The sequence below is a fragment of the Petaurus breviceps genome, unplaced genomic scaffold (assembly GCF_028583685.1).
Source record: "Petaurus breviceps papuanus isolate PSGF00001 unplaced genomic scaffold, PetGlider_PUasm1.0 224, whole genome shotgun sequence".
Taxonomy (NCBI): Eukaryota; Metazoa; Chordata; class Mammalia; order Diprotodontia; family Petauridae; genus Petaurus; species Petaurus breviceps.
This window is the reverse complement of record NW_027185887.1, coordinates 8937942-8957258: the sequence shown is the minus strand read 5'-3', so window position 1 is coordinate 8957258 and position 19317 is coordinate 8937942. Positions and strand designations below refer to the sequence as shown.

General features: G+C 41.1%; 1 protein-coding gene across 4 annotated transcripts in view; it reads left to right on the top strand.

The window, feature by feature from the left end:
• Positions 1–15913, top strand: part of SLC66A2 (solute carrier family 66 member 2) — a 182128-nt gene extending 166215 nt beyond the window's left edge. For 3 of the 4 annotated variants that reach the window (XM_069095017.1, XM_069095016.1, XM_069095018.1), the window contains one exon: positions 11788–15913. In XM_069095017.1, the coding sequence (XP_068951118.1) occupies positions 11788–11995 (208 nt within the window). In that variant the 3' untranslated portion in view covers positions 11996–15913. Of the gene's footprint in view, positions 1–8476; positions 8580–11787 lie in introns of those variants that run through there. The other variant, XM_069095019.1, reaches the window with a different exon arrangement.
• Positions 15914–19317: the final 3404 nt, after the last annotated feature.

Genomic DNA, 19317 nt, shown 5'->3' with positions numbered 1-19317 from the left:
GACGAATAATTGTCCTGGAATATAGCCCTCTACTGCCTTCTGGACACTGAAAGTCCTATTTACTGGCTGAAAGGGAGTGTGTTACAATAGGAAGAACATTAAGCTAATTCCCAGGTGGTGACTGGATTAAAACCATTTAAGCCAGTGAAATCTAGGTAGTCAGTGATACAGTCATACTTTCAATTGTCCCTAACTTTTTCTCACTTCCTCCCATTGTGCAAGTTTTCAGTTTTCTAGCTCCCAGCTAGGTGTAGTCTTCACAGGACACTTAGAACGCAACCACTCACTACTTGGGCATCCACAGCAGCAGGTGCCCTTGGGAAAAGTCTTGAACCTTCAGCTTACCAATTGTGACTATGACAAGAATTCTTTAGAGCACTCTGAGGCAATTAGAACCCTGTGTCTCTGACCCCTTTCCATTTTAGGTAGGAAGTGAGTCTCATGGGATGAACTGGCATGGTTGGCTTGTGATATGCATGTCAGATCTCGTTGCCTTATTTCCCCCCCCAACCCCACTACTTTTCGGAACTTTGTAACTTTTGTTGGAGTTACAAGCATGCTTCTGGGCACCCAAGTTTGCAACCTGAGTCAGTCAGTCAATAAACATTTATTAAGGGTTTATTTACTTTGTGTCAGGGACTGTGCATATAAAGAAAGGCAGGGAGCTCAGTCTCATCAGGGAGGCAACCTACAAACAATTACGTACAAACAAGCTGTCTTCAGGATACATTGGAAATAATCAGCAGAGAGAAGGCCCTAGAATTAAGGGGAATTAGGAAGGGCTTCCTGTAGAAGGTGAAATTTTAGCTGAGACTTGGAGGTGGAGATGAGGAAGGTTAGAGTTCCAGGTATAAGGGAAAGCCTATGAATATTTCCAGAGTTGGCAGAAGGAGTGGGTTTTTCTTTTTTTTTTTTTTTTTAAATTAATTAATTTATTTTTAGTTTTCAACATTCGTTTCCACAAGATTTTGAGTTATACATTTTCTCCCCGTCTTTCCTCTGCCCCCACCCCAAGATAGCAAGCCTACTGAATACCCCTTCCCCCAATCTTTTCTCTCTTATATCCTCCCTCATCCCCCCCAACTTTCTAGTAGGGCAAGATGTATTTCTATACCCCAGTGCCTGTATATCTTATTATCCAGTTGCATGTAAAAGACAATTTTTTTTAAACATTTGTTTTTAGAACTTTGATTTCCAGATTCTTTCCCATCTTCCCTCCTCACCCACCCCCCACTGGGAGGACATGCAATTCAATATAGGTTGTACATGTGTAGTGACACAAAACATTTCCATAGTAGTTCTGTTTTGAAGGACTAACTGTATTTCCCTCCATCCTATCCCGCCCCCCACTTATTCTATTTTCTACTTTGACCCTATCTCTTTTTAAAGTTTGCTTCTAACTACCCTTGGCCCCAGTCTGCCCTCCCTTCTGTCATCCGTCCTTCTATTCCTTTCCCCCCTATTTTCCTGTAGGGTAAGATACCCAATTAAGTGTGTATATTATTCCCTCCTTAAGCTAAATTCAATGAGAGTAAGGTTGACCCATTGCTTTTCACCTTCTTGCTCTTCCCCTCCATTGTAACAGTTTTCTCTTGCCTCTTTTATATGAGATAATTTACCTTATTCTATCTGTCCCTTTTCCCTTCTCCCAATATATTTCTCTCTCATCTCTTAATTTTATTTTTTAGATATCATCCCTTCCCATTCAACTGATCCTGTGCCCTCTCTCTATGTATACATGTACACACATATAAACACACTGACATATATATATATATTTATATACATATACCCCCTCCTATACATATACATATATACACACACACACACACACACACACATATATTTTCCCTTCAATTATCCTCATAACTAAGAAAAGTTTCATGAGTTAAAATGATCATTTTTCCATGTAGGAATGTAAATAGTTCAACTTTAATAAGTTTCTTATTATCTCTTTTTCCTGTTTACCTTCTCATGCTTCTAAGTCACATTTTCTGTTCAGCTCTGTTTTGTTTGTTTTTTTTAATCAAGAATGCTTGATTATTGGGGTGGCTAGGTGGCGCAGTGTAAGAGCACCGGCCCTGGAGTCAGGAGGACCTGAGTTCAAATCTGGCCCCAGACACATAACACAAAAGCTAGCCGTATGACTTTGGGCAAGTCACTTACCCCAAATGCCCTCCAAAAAAGGCAAAAAAAAAAAAAGAATGCTTAAAAGTCCTCTATTTCATTAAATGTCTATATTTTCCCCTGAAACTTTTTGTTGGGTAGGTGATTCTTGGTTTTAATCCTAGCTCCTTTGATCTCTGGAATATCATATTCCAAGCCCTTTTATCCCTTAATGTAGAAGCTACTAGATCTTGTGTTATCCTGATTGTGTTTCCACAGTACTCAAATTGTTTCTTCTTGACTGCTTGTAATATTGTCTTCTTGATCTGGGAACTCTGGAATTTGGCTATAATATTCCTAGGAGTTTCCTTTTTTGGGATCTTTTTCGAGAGCTGAATTCTTTCAATTTCTATTTTGCCCTCTGGTTCTAGAATATCAGGGCAGTCTTCTTTGAGAATTTCTTGAAGAATGATTTCTAGGCTCTTTTTTTTTTTATCATGGCTTTCAGGTAGTCCAAAATTTTTTAAATTATTTTCCAGGTCAGTGGTTTTTTTCAGTGAGATATTTCACACTGTCTTCTGTTCTTTCATTTGTTTGGATCTGTTTTATAGTATCTTGATTTCTCATAAAGTCATTAGCTTCCAGTTGCTCCAATCTAATTTTTAAGGAGTTATTGTCTTCAGTGAGCTTTTGAAATTCCTTTTCCATCTGGCCATTTCAACTTTTTAAGGCATTTTTATCCTCATTGGCTTTTTGGGCCTCTTTTGCCATTTGAGTTAGTCTATTTTTAAGGTGTTATTTTCTTCAGTCAGATTGTTGACTTGCTTTTCCTGATTTTCTTGCATCATTCTCATTTCTCTTCCCAATATTTTCTCTACTTCTCTTACTTGATTTTCAAAATCCTTCTTGAGCTCCTCTATGGCCTTGTGACCAATTTGTATTTTTCTTGGAAGCTTTTGGTGCAGGAATTTTGACTTTGTTGTCTTCTTCTGGTTCCATGTTTTGTCCATTTTGTCCCCCCCCCCAAAAAAAAAAAGATTCTGTGGTCTAATTGTGCTTCCTCAGTTTGCTCATCTTGCCATCCAATTACTTGACTTTTGAGCTTTTTGCCATGGTAGAACTTTGCTTCCAGAGTGGAGAAAGCTGTGTCCCAAATTGCTGGGGTTTTCACAGTTGTCAGAGCTATGAGGAGGTCACCCTCTACAGCCACCACAAGGTCTGGCACACTACCGTTCCTCACCCCAGGACCACCACCCAAGACTGTGACCCAGATCCAAGAAGGTCAAAGCAAGAGTGATTACCCTCTAAATGGTCACTTGGTCCCCCTACGATCTGCAGGCCAGGAGCTGTGGAGGCAGTCACACAGCAGCAGCTGCAGTTACTGTGCTGCTGCCACCTCTCACCCCAGGGGCAGGGGCCTGACCTCACTCTTTTCTCACCCAGGTCCAACCGAGTTCCCCACTGAACTTTTGTTTTCTCTTTGACATTTATGGGTTGAGAAGTCTGGAAACCACCACAGCTTCTGGTGATTCACTCTCCGGAAGTCTGCTCTGGACTGTCTGTGATGTTGGGTGGGGCCACCCCAGGTCTGGGACTGTATCACCCATGAGGGACTGCACTTGGCTCCCAGCCTGGTGCAGTAGACCCTTCCTATCAGGTGCGAGGTTGCCTTCAGAAGATTTGTTTCTCTCTGTCACTTTGTGGGTTCTGTAGCTCTTAAATTTGTTTGGAGTCATTTTTTATAGGTATTGGAGGTGGTTGGGACAGGAGTTCAAGCAAGTTCCTGCTTTTACTCTCATCTTGGTTCCTCCCCATGAGGAACAGCAAGCAGGACAGTGTTACTGGATTTCAGAGTAAATGGAAGGGAATAGAGTATAAGAACACTGGAGAGGTAGGAAGAAGCCAGGTTATGAGGGATTTTAAAAGCCCAATCAAGGATTTTATATTTCATCCTGAAGGTGATAGGGAGCCACTGGAGTTAATTGAGTTGTGGGATAACATGGTCAGACCTGAACTTTAGGGAAATCACTTTGACAGCTGAGTAGAGAGTGGACTGAAGTAGGGAGAAGAGAGAGAGAGTCAGAGAGACAGAGACAAGAGAGACTGACTGACTGTGGCAGGGAAACCAACAAGCAACTTATTGCAGTTATCCAGCTGTGAGGGTATCAAGCTCTATACTAGGGTGACAGTGGTATCAGGAGAGAAGATATATTCAAGGGTAAAATTGAGAGGACTTGAAAACCACAAAGGGGTTCTACCATAGTAAAAAAAAAAAAAAGGAAAAAACACCTCTGGGTTCAAGGGAGGTTATATTAGAGAGGTAATTATATGGAGGGGCAACTGGGTCTGGAGTTAGGAAGATCTGTGATCCTGAACAAGTCACTTAACCCGTTTCCCTCAGTTTTCACATTTGCAAAATGAGCTAGAGAAGGAAATAGCAAACTACTCTAGTATTTTTGCCAAAGAAAACTCCAAATAGAGTCATGATGAGTAGGACATGACTGAACATCAACACAAGTTATAGTGAAGCTAGGCTTCAATTATATTAAGCCTAGCTTCAATATAAGGGGTGGAGAAAGAGAGTGAGGAGTTGAGAATGACACCTAGGTTTTGGGCCTGGATGACTGGGAAGTATGGTTGTGCCCTCAATAACAATATTGAAGTCAGATATCCAGGAGAGTTTGGGGAGGGATATATGTAGAAATAATAAATTCCATTTTGTATATGTTGAGTTTAAGATGTCTGTCGGACTTTGGTGTCATCTTCAACTCCATGTTCTGCCTTACATTATATAGACAAGTTTCCAAATCTTGATGTTTCTGCCTCCACGTCTCTGTCATTTGTCACCTCTGTACCACATAGCCACAGCTCTTTGTCTCAATTCTTTTTCCCCTCCATTCTGTCCTTTTTACAGCTATCAAAATGATTTTTCCTAAAACCCAGGTGTGATCAGGTTGCTCTCCTACTTAATAAATCCTAATACCTCTTTATCAACTATTATTTCATTTTATCTTATTCATTTTTCATTTTGTTTTTGTGTGAATTTTATAATGTATATGAGTAGTAACATACATATAATTGATAAATAAGTAAATATACCCATATTGACAATGCATTACCAAGAAAACTTGGAGACTGTTGCTTTTGATCACAGATATTACAGTTATTATTGTGTTCAAGACAAAGAGTGTACTTTCTTCTCCAGTCATCTGTGTCTGTGGACTTCGGAACCAGGAATCCACAGTGATTTCTTTAATATAATAGACAAGCAAATTTTTTTTTTTTTTTGTATTCCACCAGTCAGAACTTACTTAAGACATTTTCTTTGGTCTTCGCCCATGTTACATATGACTAAAAGAACAGCTCTGTTAGTCCCATGGAATGAAGACTATAATGCAGAAAGGTAATTAGCTTTGTGATGACAGGTCCTTTGTGTTCTAATATAGGACTCGGGGTGGTGGTAGCACAGGCAGATGATACACAAGGTCATGACTTATGTGATACATAAAGTCATCTGAAGCAGGAATAATGTGTGCCTCTAATGCATACCAGTAAAACTGTGAAATGATGTTTTATAAAGCAAATATTATATTTTTCCATTAGCTTTAATTATAATAGCAAAATATCTCTTCCCTCAAGGGGAAAAAGTCCTGTAGTAGACTGAATTGCAGACATCTGATGAATAAGCATTTAGGATGTGGACTGCTCCATGGATGCATGTGACTGGCAGTTTATACTTCCTGTATCAGTTCTCTTGTTCTTTGTATCCTTTTCTGACTCCTGAATCTCATTTCTGCCACCCACTTTGGACAATGTTTTTTTGCCCATTCTTAGGATTCCTTGACTTAATTCTCACCATTAGTAGACATATTGTTTCTCTTCTCTTGGCTGGGTGAAGATAGATTTCAGTACCATTGCTTCTCTAGTATGTACCTGCCTCTAATTCAGGGGTTCTTAGCCCTTTTTTTTTTTTGGTGGTAGTATGGAAGGACCTACTTGGAAGTCTGATGAAGTCTATGGAAGCCTCAGAAAATATGTTTTTAAAAATGTATAAAATAAAATATATAGGATTTCAAAGGAGATCAGTTATATAGAATTGCAGTTATTAAGAGATTAAAAAAAAACAAGTTCACAAATCCCAGCTTAACAACCTCTGCTTTAATGTAGAATGTGAAAAAAAAACAAGTTCACAAATCCCAGCTTAACAACCTCTGCTTTAATGTAGAATCTTAAGTCTTGGGTTCTATAAGACACCCCCTCTCTTTTCCTTGATATTTTAAATCCTGTATATATGTTGAATTTCTTTAGAGTAAGGGTGCTTCTTTCAGACAATTTGAAGAGGTTTCATGTCCATGAAGAAAATAAAGTACTTTCTATCCCAATTAGGAAAGTTTTTCTCTAATCTTAGGAAATATCTACTGAGCATGACCATACGACTGATTAGGTGTTTTTCAGAATGTAATAAAACAGTTTTTGCTTGATAGGAGCTTAAATTCTGAATAAAACTTCTGGGTTCACTTTTGTGCCCTTTTAAATTCACTGTTAGTCTCTGAAATTTGATGGTTACTTGTTTCCAGTTTAAGATCTAAAAGGAGGTACCTGTGTAACCAGTTTCATCTATTTGGGATATATTCTGTTTACTCAGCATTAATTAAAGCAAGGAGCTTCCAAACTCCTAAACATATTATTCTAGGGACTGTGCAATCTGGTTCCATTCTTTCCTGGTCCTATGCAAAGGCCTCTGCAGTCTAGTTCCTGCCAACCTTTCTCTTCTTCTTCTAGGGAGAGACTGCATCCTAAGCTCTTTCCCAAATAGAAGCAATATGATAAAGTAGGATACAGTGTTAGACTTGTCATTAAAAAAAACCTAGGTTTGAATCCTGTCCATGGCACTTATTAGTTATGTAATCATAGCCAGTCTGTTTAGCCTTACTGACTCTTACTTTCCACATCTATTAAATGAGGATAAAAATGCTTTTATCTCATTACCCTGATAGGTAATGCTCTACTTCTTATTCTCTGATCTAACCGGTTTACTTCATTCTTCTTTCCCACCCCCATCCCCCGCCACATACACATCATAGTTTTTTGAGGCAGTGTTTACTTGGCATCCCCTCCCTCACACCGTTCTCCCCATAGTCTACTCTATACAGTCAAATGCTTGTTAAATAGCCCATCTTTATCATACCTTTCAATGTAGTGCAGATCCCACTTCTGTGAAGCCTTTCCTAGTTTCCTTTAGTCTCAGTCATATGGGACCTCACCTTCCTCTGACTTTCCGTAACATTTTGTAGGAGGCATGCGTGTCACAGTAGTCACACGTGCTGCCTATTGGAGCACTTGTTTGGTCTTCCCTTATTGAAATTAATGGAAATCACACAGCACTTATTGTCAAAAAGCTTATAATTTACTAATATTTTGAAACACCTACTAAGTGTAAGATACTGTATTAGGTGCTGGAGATAGAAAGATGAAAAATAATATTGCTAGTTTCCTTGAAGAATTCATTGTCAAGTGGTGGTGGTGGTGGTGATGGTGGTGGTGGTGATGTGTAGGTAGACCATAGTGAAGTCAGATGGGGGAAGGGGAGATGTCAAGAGAAGTGCAGGCAGAAAAATCTTTGTCTCTTCCATAGTGCCTGTCAAGCTTTCTTGCATATAAGGTACTTAATAAATATATATCGAATACGCATGTAACCAGTTTATAGATACCAAATCATGAATTAGGCAGAAGTAGCTCCTTGAGACTAACTGTATTTTTAAAAATCAAGTTGTTCTTCAATTAGTACGTATTTCTAGTTGCATTTTTCTCTCCCTCCCACCTGGCTTCCTCTCCTCCCGTGTTCTGCCCACCCCACCCCTTACCAAAAAAAAAAAAGAAAAATCTTTGTAACAAATATACAGCCAAAAATAGAATCTCATATCAGCAAAGTCTAAAACTATATGGCATTCTACATGTTTAGTCCTTTACCTCTGTCTGGAGATGTATAGCATGGTTTCTTCTCAGTCACATGGAATAATGGTTGATAATTTTGTTGATAAGAGCTCTTGTCTCTAAAATTTGTTTTATCTTTATAATTTTATAGTTTCTACTGTAAGAACTCTTATTACAGTATAAATTATTCAGGCTCTTCTCAGTTCACACAAGTCTTTCCAGGTTTCTCTGAAAGTGCCAGAGACAAGGTTTTTGGGGCTTTTTTTTGAGGGGGGGGCATTGTTTGTTTTATAACACTAAGCACTTAATGTAGTATCTGGCATATTTATTGAATTGAACTGGACATAGTAATATACAAGTTATTATATTCTTATGAGTAGGGGAAGGGGATTTAGAGATTGTTCTAGTCCCTCTCATTTTTTTTTTTTTGATTGAGTAAAACTAAGGCTCAGGGAAGAGGAAATGACTTACCCGGGAACCCACAAGGAAGTATCAGAGGCAGGATTCAAACTTGTATCTTCTAGATCCCAAATCTAGTACTCTTTCTTCTGTACCTCCATAACCTTGTGTATGTTTGTTAACTTAAAGGACTAAAGAAAAATCACACAAAAAACCCCACTTTGGTTTTTAATTCAAACATTAATTGAACCAGATTGTGATTGCCTGTATTGTACCTTTTCCTGTCTCTGCATAGTTCCATTACAGTGGGTTTGGTACCAGTAAATGTATCCAGTCTCTTTTATCTGTGGTAGAATGGAACGCAGCCTGGGAAAAAAGAATTGTTCTTCCTTCCTTGCCCAGCCTGAATTCAATAAGTAAAAGGCAGCTCTCACCAAATCTCTTTAGCTATTTAATGGAAATGTATCTAACTTAAGTCTATTTAAGATGGGAAAAATGAGGCCATTTATTTTCATTTTCTCACAAAACTACTTCTGCTAAACAACAAATGTATATAGAATCAATGCTTTGTAAATGACATTTGGGCAAGTAAGGAGTTCATGCCATTTATAAGCCATTTATTTGTAGTGACTGGAGAAATGGAATTGGAGTCAGGAAGACTTGAGTTTACTTCTGCTTCAGACACTGACCCAGCTGTATGACCATGGCAAGTCACTTAACCTCTGTTTAATCTCCAGTTTTCTCATCTGTAAAATAGCCAGGCCTCCACACTGCTTCCTTACCATCTGTCCAACATGCTGCTGTGAGGCCACCATCCTCATCTCTCTCCCACTGAAACCTTGGACTTCAACTTTCTCCAGACCTCCATTGCCCTCCCTGGATGATTCCTTACGCTTTTCCAGCTCCGCTTTATGTGTTATTTTTCCTCCTTAGAATGTAAGCCCCTTGAAGGCAGGGACTGTTGTGTTCCTTGAATCTGTACACCTGTTGCTTAGCACAGTGCCTCATGCATTTTTTGTTGTTCACTCATTTCAGTCTCATCTCCCCATTTGGGCTTTTCTTGGCAAAGATACCGGAGTGGTTTGTCATTTCCTTCTCCAGCTCACTTTACAGATGAGGAAACTGAGGCAAATAGAATGCAGTGCCTTCCCCAGGGTCACCCAGCTAGTGAGGGTCTGAGGCCCCATTTGATCTTGTTGACGGGTGCCACCTAGCTGCCCTCAGCTTCATACATAGTAAGCATGTAACAAATTCTTTTATCTGTCCTGATCCAAGTCTGCCTTATCTACCTATGATAATGAGATGGTTGGATTTCTTCCTCCAGAGTCTTAGATCTCTGGGCTAATCACAGACAGAGCTGGCTTCTGAACCTGGCAGGTCACATAGCGGCTTTGTGACCCGGGCTAAGTCACCTGGCCTCTCAGTCTCTGGGTGCTGCCCTCCCCTCAAAGCCACCCTTCATGAGGGCTCACAGCCTTCCAGGTTGTTCCCGACTCCAGGAACATCCAGCCCCCTCTGCTGGGCACCCCTCCCCCACCTTTTGTGTGTTGTCTTTCTGTATGAAAGGGCGAGGGCAGGGACTGTTTTTTCTTACTTGTCTCCCCAGCCCTTAGCACAGTGCCAGGCACACAGCAGGGGCTAAATAAATGTCTACTGACTCTTTACTAGTGATTGAAGAATTGGCTTTGGACGGCCAAAGCCTAGGTTCAGATCCTGCCTCAGACACTTACTAGGGGCATGGACATTGGCAGGTCACCCTTTCAGCATCAGTTTCCTCATCTGTAAAATGGAGATAATAACAGTACCTACCTTACAGGGTTGTTGTGAAGATAGATGAGATAATATGTGTAAAACTATTTGCAAACATTGAAGTACTGTATTAACATTAGCTATTATTAGTGTTATTGGACATAATTATCGCTATATAACCAAAAGGGGCTTCCAAAAGATAGTTACCCTGGGATTTTCACTGACACTGAACATTGATCTTTCTTGTCCTGGCTGGGTCAGGAAGACTTGCTAGATAGATAAGGAGAGGCTACAAGCTAGCCTTAATAAGGAAAGTGGAATAACATACATGTGACACATCAGACAATTTCAGGTACCGTTTGGTAGAATGATTACTGCACTAGGTCTCAGGAGGCCTGGTTTCTAGTTCTGGATTTGCCACTAAAGTGACTGTGTAATCTGGGCAAGAGGCAATGTAGTAAGTGATTAGAGAGCCAGTCTTGGAGTCTGGAATACCTGTATTCAGGTCCAGGCTCTGACAGGTACTGAGTAGACCAGCCTGGACACATCACATAATCCCTCAGTGCTCCCAGGCAGCTCTGAGGTTCTGAATTGTAGAGAAGGTGGTCGTCTGTGCTGGTAGAGTGAATTCCTCTCAGGGAGTTACCTAGAAGGAGTTACTAAGGAATAAAAACAACATCTCCAAACTAAATATCTCTCTGGGCCTCATTTTCCTTATCTGTAAAATGAGAGTGTAGGATTAAATGATTTCTAAGATCCCTTGGGGCTTTCAAACTTTGTGAAGCCAGGCTGCCAAGCAGTTTGTAGAAATATGGGCTCTATTCGTGTAAAATTCTAGCTATTCCCTATTTCGTTGGCCAAAAGCTCAATTATCCCATGGGGTCCTCATGAGATTCCCCTTCCACTGTAGTCTCTAGCCTATACACAGCATAAGAGTGTGATTCAGTGCAGAGGGCCTTGGACCAAGTAGTCAGGCCTCTGGTGCTGCTAGTCATGGCATTATCCCTTGACTTCTTTGGGGCTCAGCTTGGACTTGACCTCTTAGTCTAACCTCCTGTGATTCCAATATGGGCTCACATAATCCAAAAAAGGAATGCCTAGGGGTGGCTACACGGCACAGTAAATAGAGCACTGGCTTTGGAGTCAGGAGAACCTGAGTTCAAATCCAGCCTCTGACACCTAACACTTACTAGCTGGGTGACCTTGGGCAAGTCACTTAACCCCAATTGCCCTGCCTTCCCCCCTGCGAAAAAACAAAACAAAAGGAATGCCTGAATTATTGTAGTCTTGATGCATTAGAAAGCACAATAGATTTGGAGCCAGAGAGCCCTGTGTTTGAATCCTGGCACTGCCCTAAATGTGCCATTGCTTGACCATGGAGGGGACACTCTACTTCTGAAGGGAGGAAGGGAGCTGGACTACTGAATCTATGATCCTAAGTTCCCCACGAATTAATAGATTTTACAAAGAAGAGTAGAAGAATTTAAATTTAAAGTGAAGGTTGTTTTACTAAAAAAAGAGTCCCCATGTGTCTTTCTGTATGGATATCCAGGTGGTCTTTCTTATTTGTCTTTCAACTGTGTGTCTTTTTTCTTTCAGCATCAAGATGGTATTAATGTGGACCAGTGGTGACACCTTTAAGACTGTGTACTTCATCCTGAATCAGGCCCCTTTCCAGTTTTCCATCTGTGGTTTGCTGCAAGTGCTGGTGGACATGGCCATCCTGCTGCAAGCCTACCTGTACACCTACTACCCCCAGAAGCCAGCATCCCATGCGGCACACCCAGTTAGTGCAAAGGCCCTCTGAAGGCAGAGAGAGAAAGGACACCTGCCATCATCGAGGGGCACACCAGCCTGACAGCTCTGCTTTCCTCAGCAAGAGCCTGGAGATACAGCTGCCTCCTTCCAAACAAAGCAAAAGAGGACTGGGGAAATGTGCTGGGGGCACTGGTGAGGTTGTGTGGGATTAGGGGGAAAGGCATGGGAAAGAGGAGGGAAGAGTTGGATGTCCTATATCTTGAGGGTTAACTTTAATAATCTATTATGCTTCAGTCTCACTGGTCAGAGAGGATGTTTAAAGTCTTGGTTTTGATAGGTTTTCCCCTATACATACTCATGGGCCTTATTCTTATTAGGATAGCATCAGTATATTATTATGTATGCATGCTCACAAATGAGCATTTATATGGAAATGTATTTTATATGTCAAGGGTTGGGTTTTAATTTTTTAAATGACATAAAAAAATTTTTTCTACCCATTAACCCCCCTCCTTTAAAAAAGACCCACCAACCATAAAAGTATTTGATCTGAAGTCTTAACATATTTATAAACATTATGCACATTGCAATTTAAGTGTAGACTACTCATTAGAAAAGCTGGTTCTCTTGATGTGCTGGGGAGCAGCCACCATAGCCAGCAAAACCAGATGAAAGAGAGAAAAAGAAAAATGATCTTAGTTATCGAGGGGAAGCAGTTAAAATTCAGTTTCAATTCCCATCTCTAAGCACAGATTATCTCTCTGTAAAAGGTTGAATCCCCATTTGGCACACAAGCACCAGTCACCTTTTAAAGAGACTATCCTCAAATTTCCTTTACTGCTGGGCAGGATAGGGAATTGTTTTGACCACCTGGAGACTTTGTAGTAGTTATGAAGGTTGCTATGGGTGATAAATGAGTTGCCCTCTTGGGTCTGACTATGGGCAGAGGAAGTTGATTGCCTCCTGCCACAGGCAGTGACAAGGAAAGATTGGCAAAAGAGAGGCCAAGGTTGGGTAAGCTTTGCCAGTCCTGATCATGGCTTATTCAAAATCCCAGCTGCTGCTACATGATGGCAGCACCTGAGTGGATGGAGAACCTTGATGGAAATTTGTGAGTAGTGATAGTAGGAAAGGAGGAAGGTCAGAAATACTGACGAGAGTGACCAATAATTCCTAGCTTGAAGAATCAGCAAACACAGATCTCCTTTATTTAAAAAATAGCTCTGTTAGCTCACCATCTATTCTGACAGAATAACTCAGTGCCAAACAGTGATCATTTGTGACCTGAGGGAAGAGAACATGGATTCCCTGTAGTATGCAAGTACAAGGGAAACACTATTGAAATTGATGGCTGGACAATTCTTCTCTTGTCTGCAGCTCTTCCAGAGGGATTCAGTATTAGGTGTAGGCCAGAAGGATCACTATATATGGAAAAGAAGTTCTATATAATTAAATTTACATATACATATGTATTTATTTGGCTAGTGTTGGTGTAGATTTCTGAGAGCTGTGTTTGGAATGGCACATTTCCATGGGGTTCTGGTTTGTAATTTTCTTTACCAATTGCCCTTGGCCTCTACCAGTTGTTCCCAGAGGCAGACATACCTAATGAACCCTTGGGTACCAGGATATACTGAAACTTTTGGGCATTGTTGTTTCTTTGTTGGCCTTCTCCCAAGACCCACTTTACTGCCAGACTAAACATTACTGTGGGTGTAGGTGAGGATTTCCTTACCTCTGGAGTTTCCTCTGGGCATTTGGTAATCCTTTTATAGGTCAAGAAGAACTCAGGGGATACAGCATCCAATGCCTTGCTTTATTACAGATGGTGTTTTGCACTGGGTCTGCATGCTGGCTGATGCCATACTCTGCTCAACTGGATTAAGGGGCATACTTTCAGTAGTGACAAAGAAACATTGAGTATCTACTGTGTGGAAGGCACTGTGCCTTCAGTCCTCTTCTGTTTGAATGTTAGTCACTCAACAAAGAGAATCCACACAGTTTCAGATGGGGTTGACTCTTGCGTGACTTCACTCTCTGGTGAAGCTTGACCTCAAGGCTCCCATTTCCTAGGAGGACCAGGGGAAATCCATACCTCTTTTTTCTTGGAGACATAATGGCTAAATCCCATCTTTAGATGTATTCACAGTTTTTGGTCTGTTTTCTTTCTTTTTTCTTCTCCTTGACATTACACACACATGTGCACACATAGCATTTTACTTCTATTCTTCAGGAAAGTCCAATGGCACAAGCTACTGGGAGAGGGGAAGCCTTAGACAAAGGCACAGTCTCACCACAGTCTAAAGTCAGGAATGTACTCTGTGCCATTGACACTCATTATACCTAAAACTCAGGAATGCTGTTCTTTCAATGGCCTGGCATGGAGTGCTGTGGGCCCAACTCCATTGATTTTGTTTGGTACCGTATGCTCTTATGCCTAAAGTGACCTTACAAAGATGGCATATGGGCGGCATGGTGGGCCAGGAACATCTTTGCCTGCCCAGCTTCTTCCTTATTCCAGTTCTGTTCTCCTGACTAACCTGACTTCTCTACTCCCAGGTTAATTTACCTTCTGACCATGGCAGAATCCACCTGTTTGTAGCCCTTATCTAGATTTCTTGTTATGTGACCATGTCATAGCTAAAATTTAGTTCTGGGCTATTTTCTATTCTGTTCAATCCCCCAAAGACTAGTTTATTTTAAGCTCATGAAATAGATAAAACACAAAAGACCAAGTGTTCTAAATACCTATGTCTTGCTAACAGGTAATACTAAGAAGAAAATGGCAGTGTTGTTTTTTTTTTCCTTTTGCAGGACAGAGGAAATGTTTTCTGTTGCAGATGCTAACTTGTCTGCAATCTGAACCAAAGCTCTATGGACAAGTTGTGTGTTCTTTACAAAGGGGCTGCAGGGTCCTAGGTGCCGGGGTAGTGGAATAATGCTTGAAGTATGTACAGGGAATGAATTCCCTTGGACATTTGGCCTGTAAGATGCTTTAAGAATGTTACTAAGTTTTACATAATAATAAAAGAATAAATGTAGGGAGATGTCTGTCTATAGCAGTAATTGCCTCAGAGCTAACATGTGAGTGACTTATGTCAGGTACTTTTCTGTTGACTATATGATACATTCTGAAGTGTTCACAGTATTTGTTGATTTTGGTGACTTTAAATAAACACACACATGAATTCAGTAGGGGGATTTTTGGAGTGAATTTCAGGTTCGTATACTTTTAAAGAATGGGAAAAATACTTCTGAGATCATCGAGTCCAGTCTCTTGCCTTTATAAAAATGGCTTCAGAGGATTATGACTTGCCCTTGTTCCTCTCACCCCTTGGCCTACCTACTAAGCTCAACCTGCCCCAGAGCTTTGTGACAAAGGGTCAACACTAAGCTGTCAATCAGCAAACATTTAGTTAGCTTCCAGGCACTGTGTTAAGCTCTGGGGGTGCAAAGAAAAGCAAAACTGGGTCCCTGCTCTCAAGAAACTTACATTCTAATTGTGAACCAGCAGCACGACTTTTTATGTATGAAACGTCTCGTTTACAAAGGGAAGGAAGCTGCTGGAGGGCCGGGAAAACAAAGTGGGGGAGGCCTCATGTGAACATGTTCTCTCTGTCCCTGTCATTTCCAGGTAACCAAGATTTTCTCTTCCCGAGTCACTAAACGCCAAGGTTGGTGCACCTCTGTTGTGCAAGTCACTATTCTTGGACACCCAATTGTCGCCCTGTGTATTGCACTCATCTGGTGCTGGTCAGCTAGTTTATTAATGATGAAGTCCTGGAAATGTGTGTATATTCATTCGTGCACATGTGTGTGTGTGAGATCTGTCTGTCTCTGTCTTCCCCTTCCTCCCTTCCCTTCCTCTCTCTCTTCCCCTCTTCTTATATATATTATTAAACATATGCAAGGGTGATTTGGGGGAGAGGAATGAGGGTGTCTCATTTAATAAAAATTTTTGATTACATACCAGGTGTGAGGAATAGCATTCTTTGGAGTTTACAATCCTGGACAATGTGGTAAGGAAAAATTTATTTTTCTCCAAATAAAAATGAAATACATACATACATGAAATACATTTACACTTAAAACTGTCATGTGCGCTTGTATTATTCGTACATAAAACCCCTTTTGCTGAGATATCGGTCCAGTTTTTACCTGGGAAATGCTACTGCCCTGAGTGTAATTCCTTTGGGGGAGTCAACCAATCACAAACATTTATTAGATGCTTACTAATTATGTGTCAGGTAGGCACTGTGCTAAATGCTAGAGATACAAAGACGAAAAATAAAACAATTCCCTATTTGCAAAGAATTTCCATTCTAATGGGCAAGAGATAACCACGTACATATTACTAGATATGTACTGAATATATACAAAATGAATTCAAGATAGTTTTGGACCCAGGTTGCCTGACTCTGCAAGTTAAACGGGTATATTATTCTTGGCCCTAGGTTGCTCAGCCTTGCAAAAGGAAGGCAAGATCTAGTGTGACCCCTTCAGTGCACATGGTAGGAGGAGTCATAAAGCAGCTAGGCTTGGTATATATAAGGTGACCCTGCCATGTGGGTTTAAAAAGGAATGTGCTAAGCTGGATAAAAACTGAATAGAACAGAAGGCTGGTAATTTGTTTTTCTGTGTGATTCATTACTAATTCTACTTGTTAATTAATTATCGAGATCTGCTTGGTGATGCAGTCTAACAGACAGTACTCCAGAAGGTCACAGGTACAAATCACACTTGTCAGATCTGGATGAACTCCTCCTAGAAGCCGTGACATGCTTTGTGCTAGAATTATGCATCCCAGCCCATTTTCACAAGTGAATACCTCCCAGCTGGGCAGTCAGCTCTATGAAAGCCAAAAGGTAACACTCTATCTGGATTGGTTCTCTAGTATCTATGAGCAAAGTGGGGTATGGAGGCAGTATGTGGGGTATGTAAAGTGAGGTATGTAATGTGGGGTAAGTAAAGTGGGATATGGAGGCAGTAGCCTGAAGACAGAAGCTGGATTATAGAAGTATTTAGTAAGCATCTAATATGTTCTCATAATCTAATGGGAGAGCAACCTGAAAACTGTACCGGTGAACTATATACAGGATAAATTGGGAATAATAAAGGGAAGGCTAAGATAAAGGAGGACTGGGAAAGTCTTCTTGCCAGGAGGTAGGATTTTAGCTAGTATGTAAAGGAACAAAGGAAACCAGGAGGCAAAGAGGAAGAGGAAGAGCATTCCAGGTTTGGGAGGTATGGGGTTTTTCATTCAGGGATCAGTAAGGAGGCCAGTGTCACTGGCTAATCCCACAGTGTAATATAGTGAGTAAGGTATAAGAAAACTGGAAAGATAAGAGGGGGCCAAGTTGTGAAGGACTTTGAATGCCAAAGAGAGGATTTTATATTTGTTCCTACAGGTGATAAGGACCCATTGGAAATTACTGAGTAGGGTGCTGTGCTATAGGAAGATAACTGATAGCTGAGTGGAGGTGGTTTGGAGTGGAGACAGGTGATGTAGGCAAGCCAGCCAGCAAACTTTGTAATAGTCCAGATGTGAGACAAAGAAGGCATACAACATAGTAGTGGCCATGTTGGAGGAGAGAAAGGAGATAGAATGAAGAGGTGGATGCTGTAGGCCAAGAACACCTAGGCTGCAAGCCTGGGCGACTGGGAGAATGGTAGTAGGGAAACCACTGGCATTAAGAGGGATAGGGAAAGGCTTCCTGGAGAAGGTGGGATTTTAGCTAGTACTTGAAGCCAGGAGACAGAACTAAGGAAGGAGTGCATCCTACATAAAGGAAATAGCCAATCAAGATATGGAGTGTCTCATCTGAAGAACAGCAAGGAGACCAGTATCACTGGGTCATAGAGTAGTGAGGAAGATAAGGTATAAGAAGACTGAAAATTGGTAGGTGGGGGCACAGGTTATGAAGGGCTTTAAAAGTTAAACATGATTTTATATTTGATCCTGGAGGTGATAGGAAGCCTTTATTCAATGCAAAAGACTTAGACCTGTCCCAAAGTGGAAATGACTTGCCTCTAGAGGTGGTGGTGTATTCCCTCTCCTGGGAGGTCTTTAAGCAGCAGTTGGATGACTGCTTGTCAGATGTGTTGTAGTGTGCTGAGTAAATAGCTAGTGAAGTCTTGTCCAGTTCTCAAATTCTGACTCAGAGGCATGACTGGAAGAGTCTTCAGGGACCATCTAGTGAGACCAGACTTGTACAGTTGAGAATACTGAGGCTCACCAAGTGAAGTTGCCCTCGGGCACACAGTACAATGGCCCTTCCTTATTCATATTCTATTTTAGAAGGGAAAGTTTACTTTAAAAAAGGGGCGGGGGATGACAGGTAGATGACACAGTGAATAGAGCAGCAGTCACCAGTCCTGGTGTCAGGAAGACCTGAGTTCAAATTTGACCTCAGACACTTAACACTCACTAGCTGTGTGACCTTGGGGAGGTCACTTAACCTCAATTGCCCTGCCTTCCCTCCTCCAAAAAAGGGGGGGAAAAAGAAAGGGCAAAGACTGTTTGTAGACTAAAAAACAAACAACAAATAATTCCAAAGCAAAAGGAAGGGAATTTCCTGTGATGTGTTTCTTGAGTCATAATTTAAATCTTCCCCACTTATTTCAGGGTAAAATGTCTGGTGATTGGGAACCACTCCCCATCAACATTAGTTATTGGTATATTTCTAGAAGAACTTTCTCCTTTGGGGTCGAGGGGGTAAGAATGTCAAACCAGCTTTATTGTTTAAAATGTCTGTGTTTATAAGTGCCTGGGCCTGGGACAGAGGGTGGCAAGTAAGTGGTCCAATTCCCCCTCAAGCTGTTGGATCTGTGACCAGGGTCAGCAAAGAGCCACCTGGGCCCTGCTAACCTCAGCTTTTTCTGCTCTGGTGAGGACTGAATCAGAATAGAAAGAGAAAGCGTTTTCATAACTAGATTCTTATTACATTTACCGATTATTTGAAGATAGAGAAAAGATGAAGAACAGGTTTTAGGGCTGAAAGGTACCGTAAATCAGCAAACATTTATTAATGTTTTGTGCCCACCACTGTGCTAAACTAAAACATGAGGGGTGGGGGAGGTAATAAAGCCAAAAACAACCCAATCAAAGTCTCTGCTCTCAAGTAGCTTACTATCTGATAGAAGAGACAACAAGCAAACAATTATGCATAAACAAGCTGTTTTAAAAAACAGGAGGGGCAGGTAGGTGGTGCAGTGAATAGAGCACCGGCCCTGGAGTCAGGAGGACCTGAGTTCAAATCCGGTCTCAGACACAACACTATCTGTATGACTTTGGGCAAGTGACTTAACCCCATTTGCCATGCCTTCTCCCCTCCAAAAAGATACACACACACACACACACACACACACACA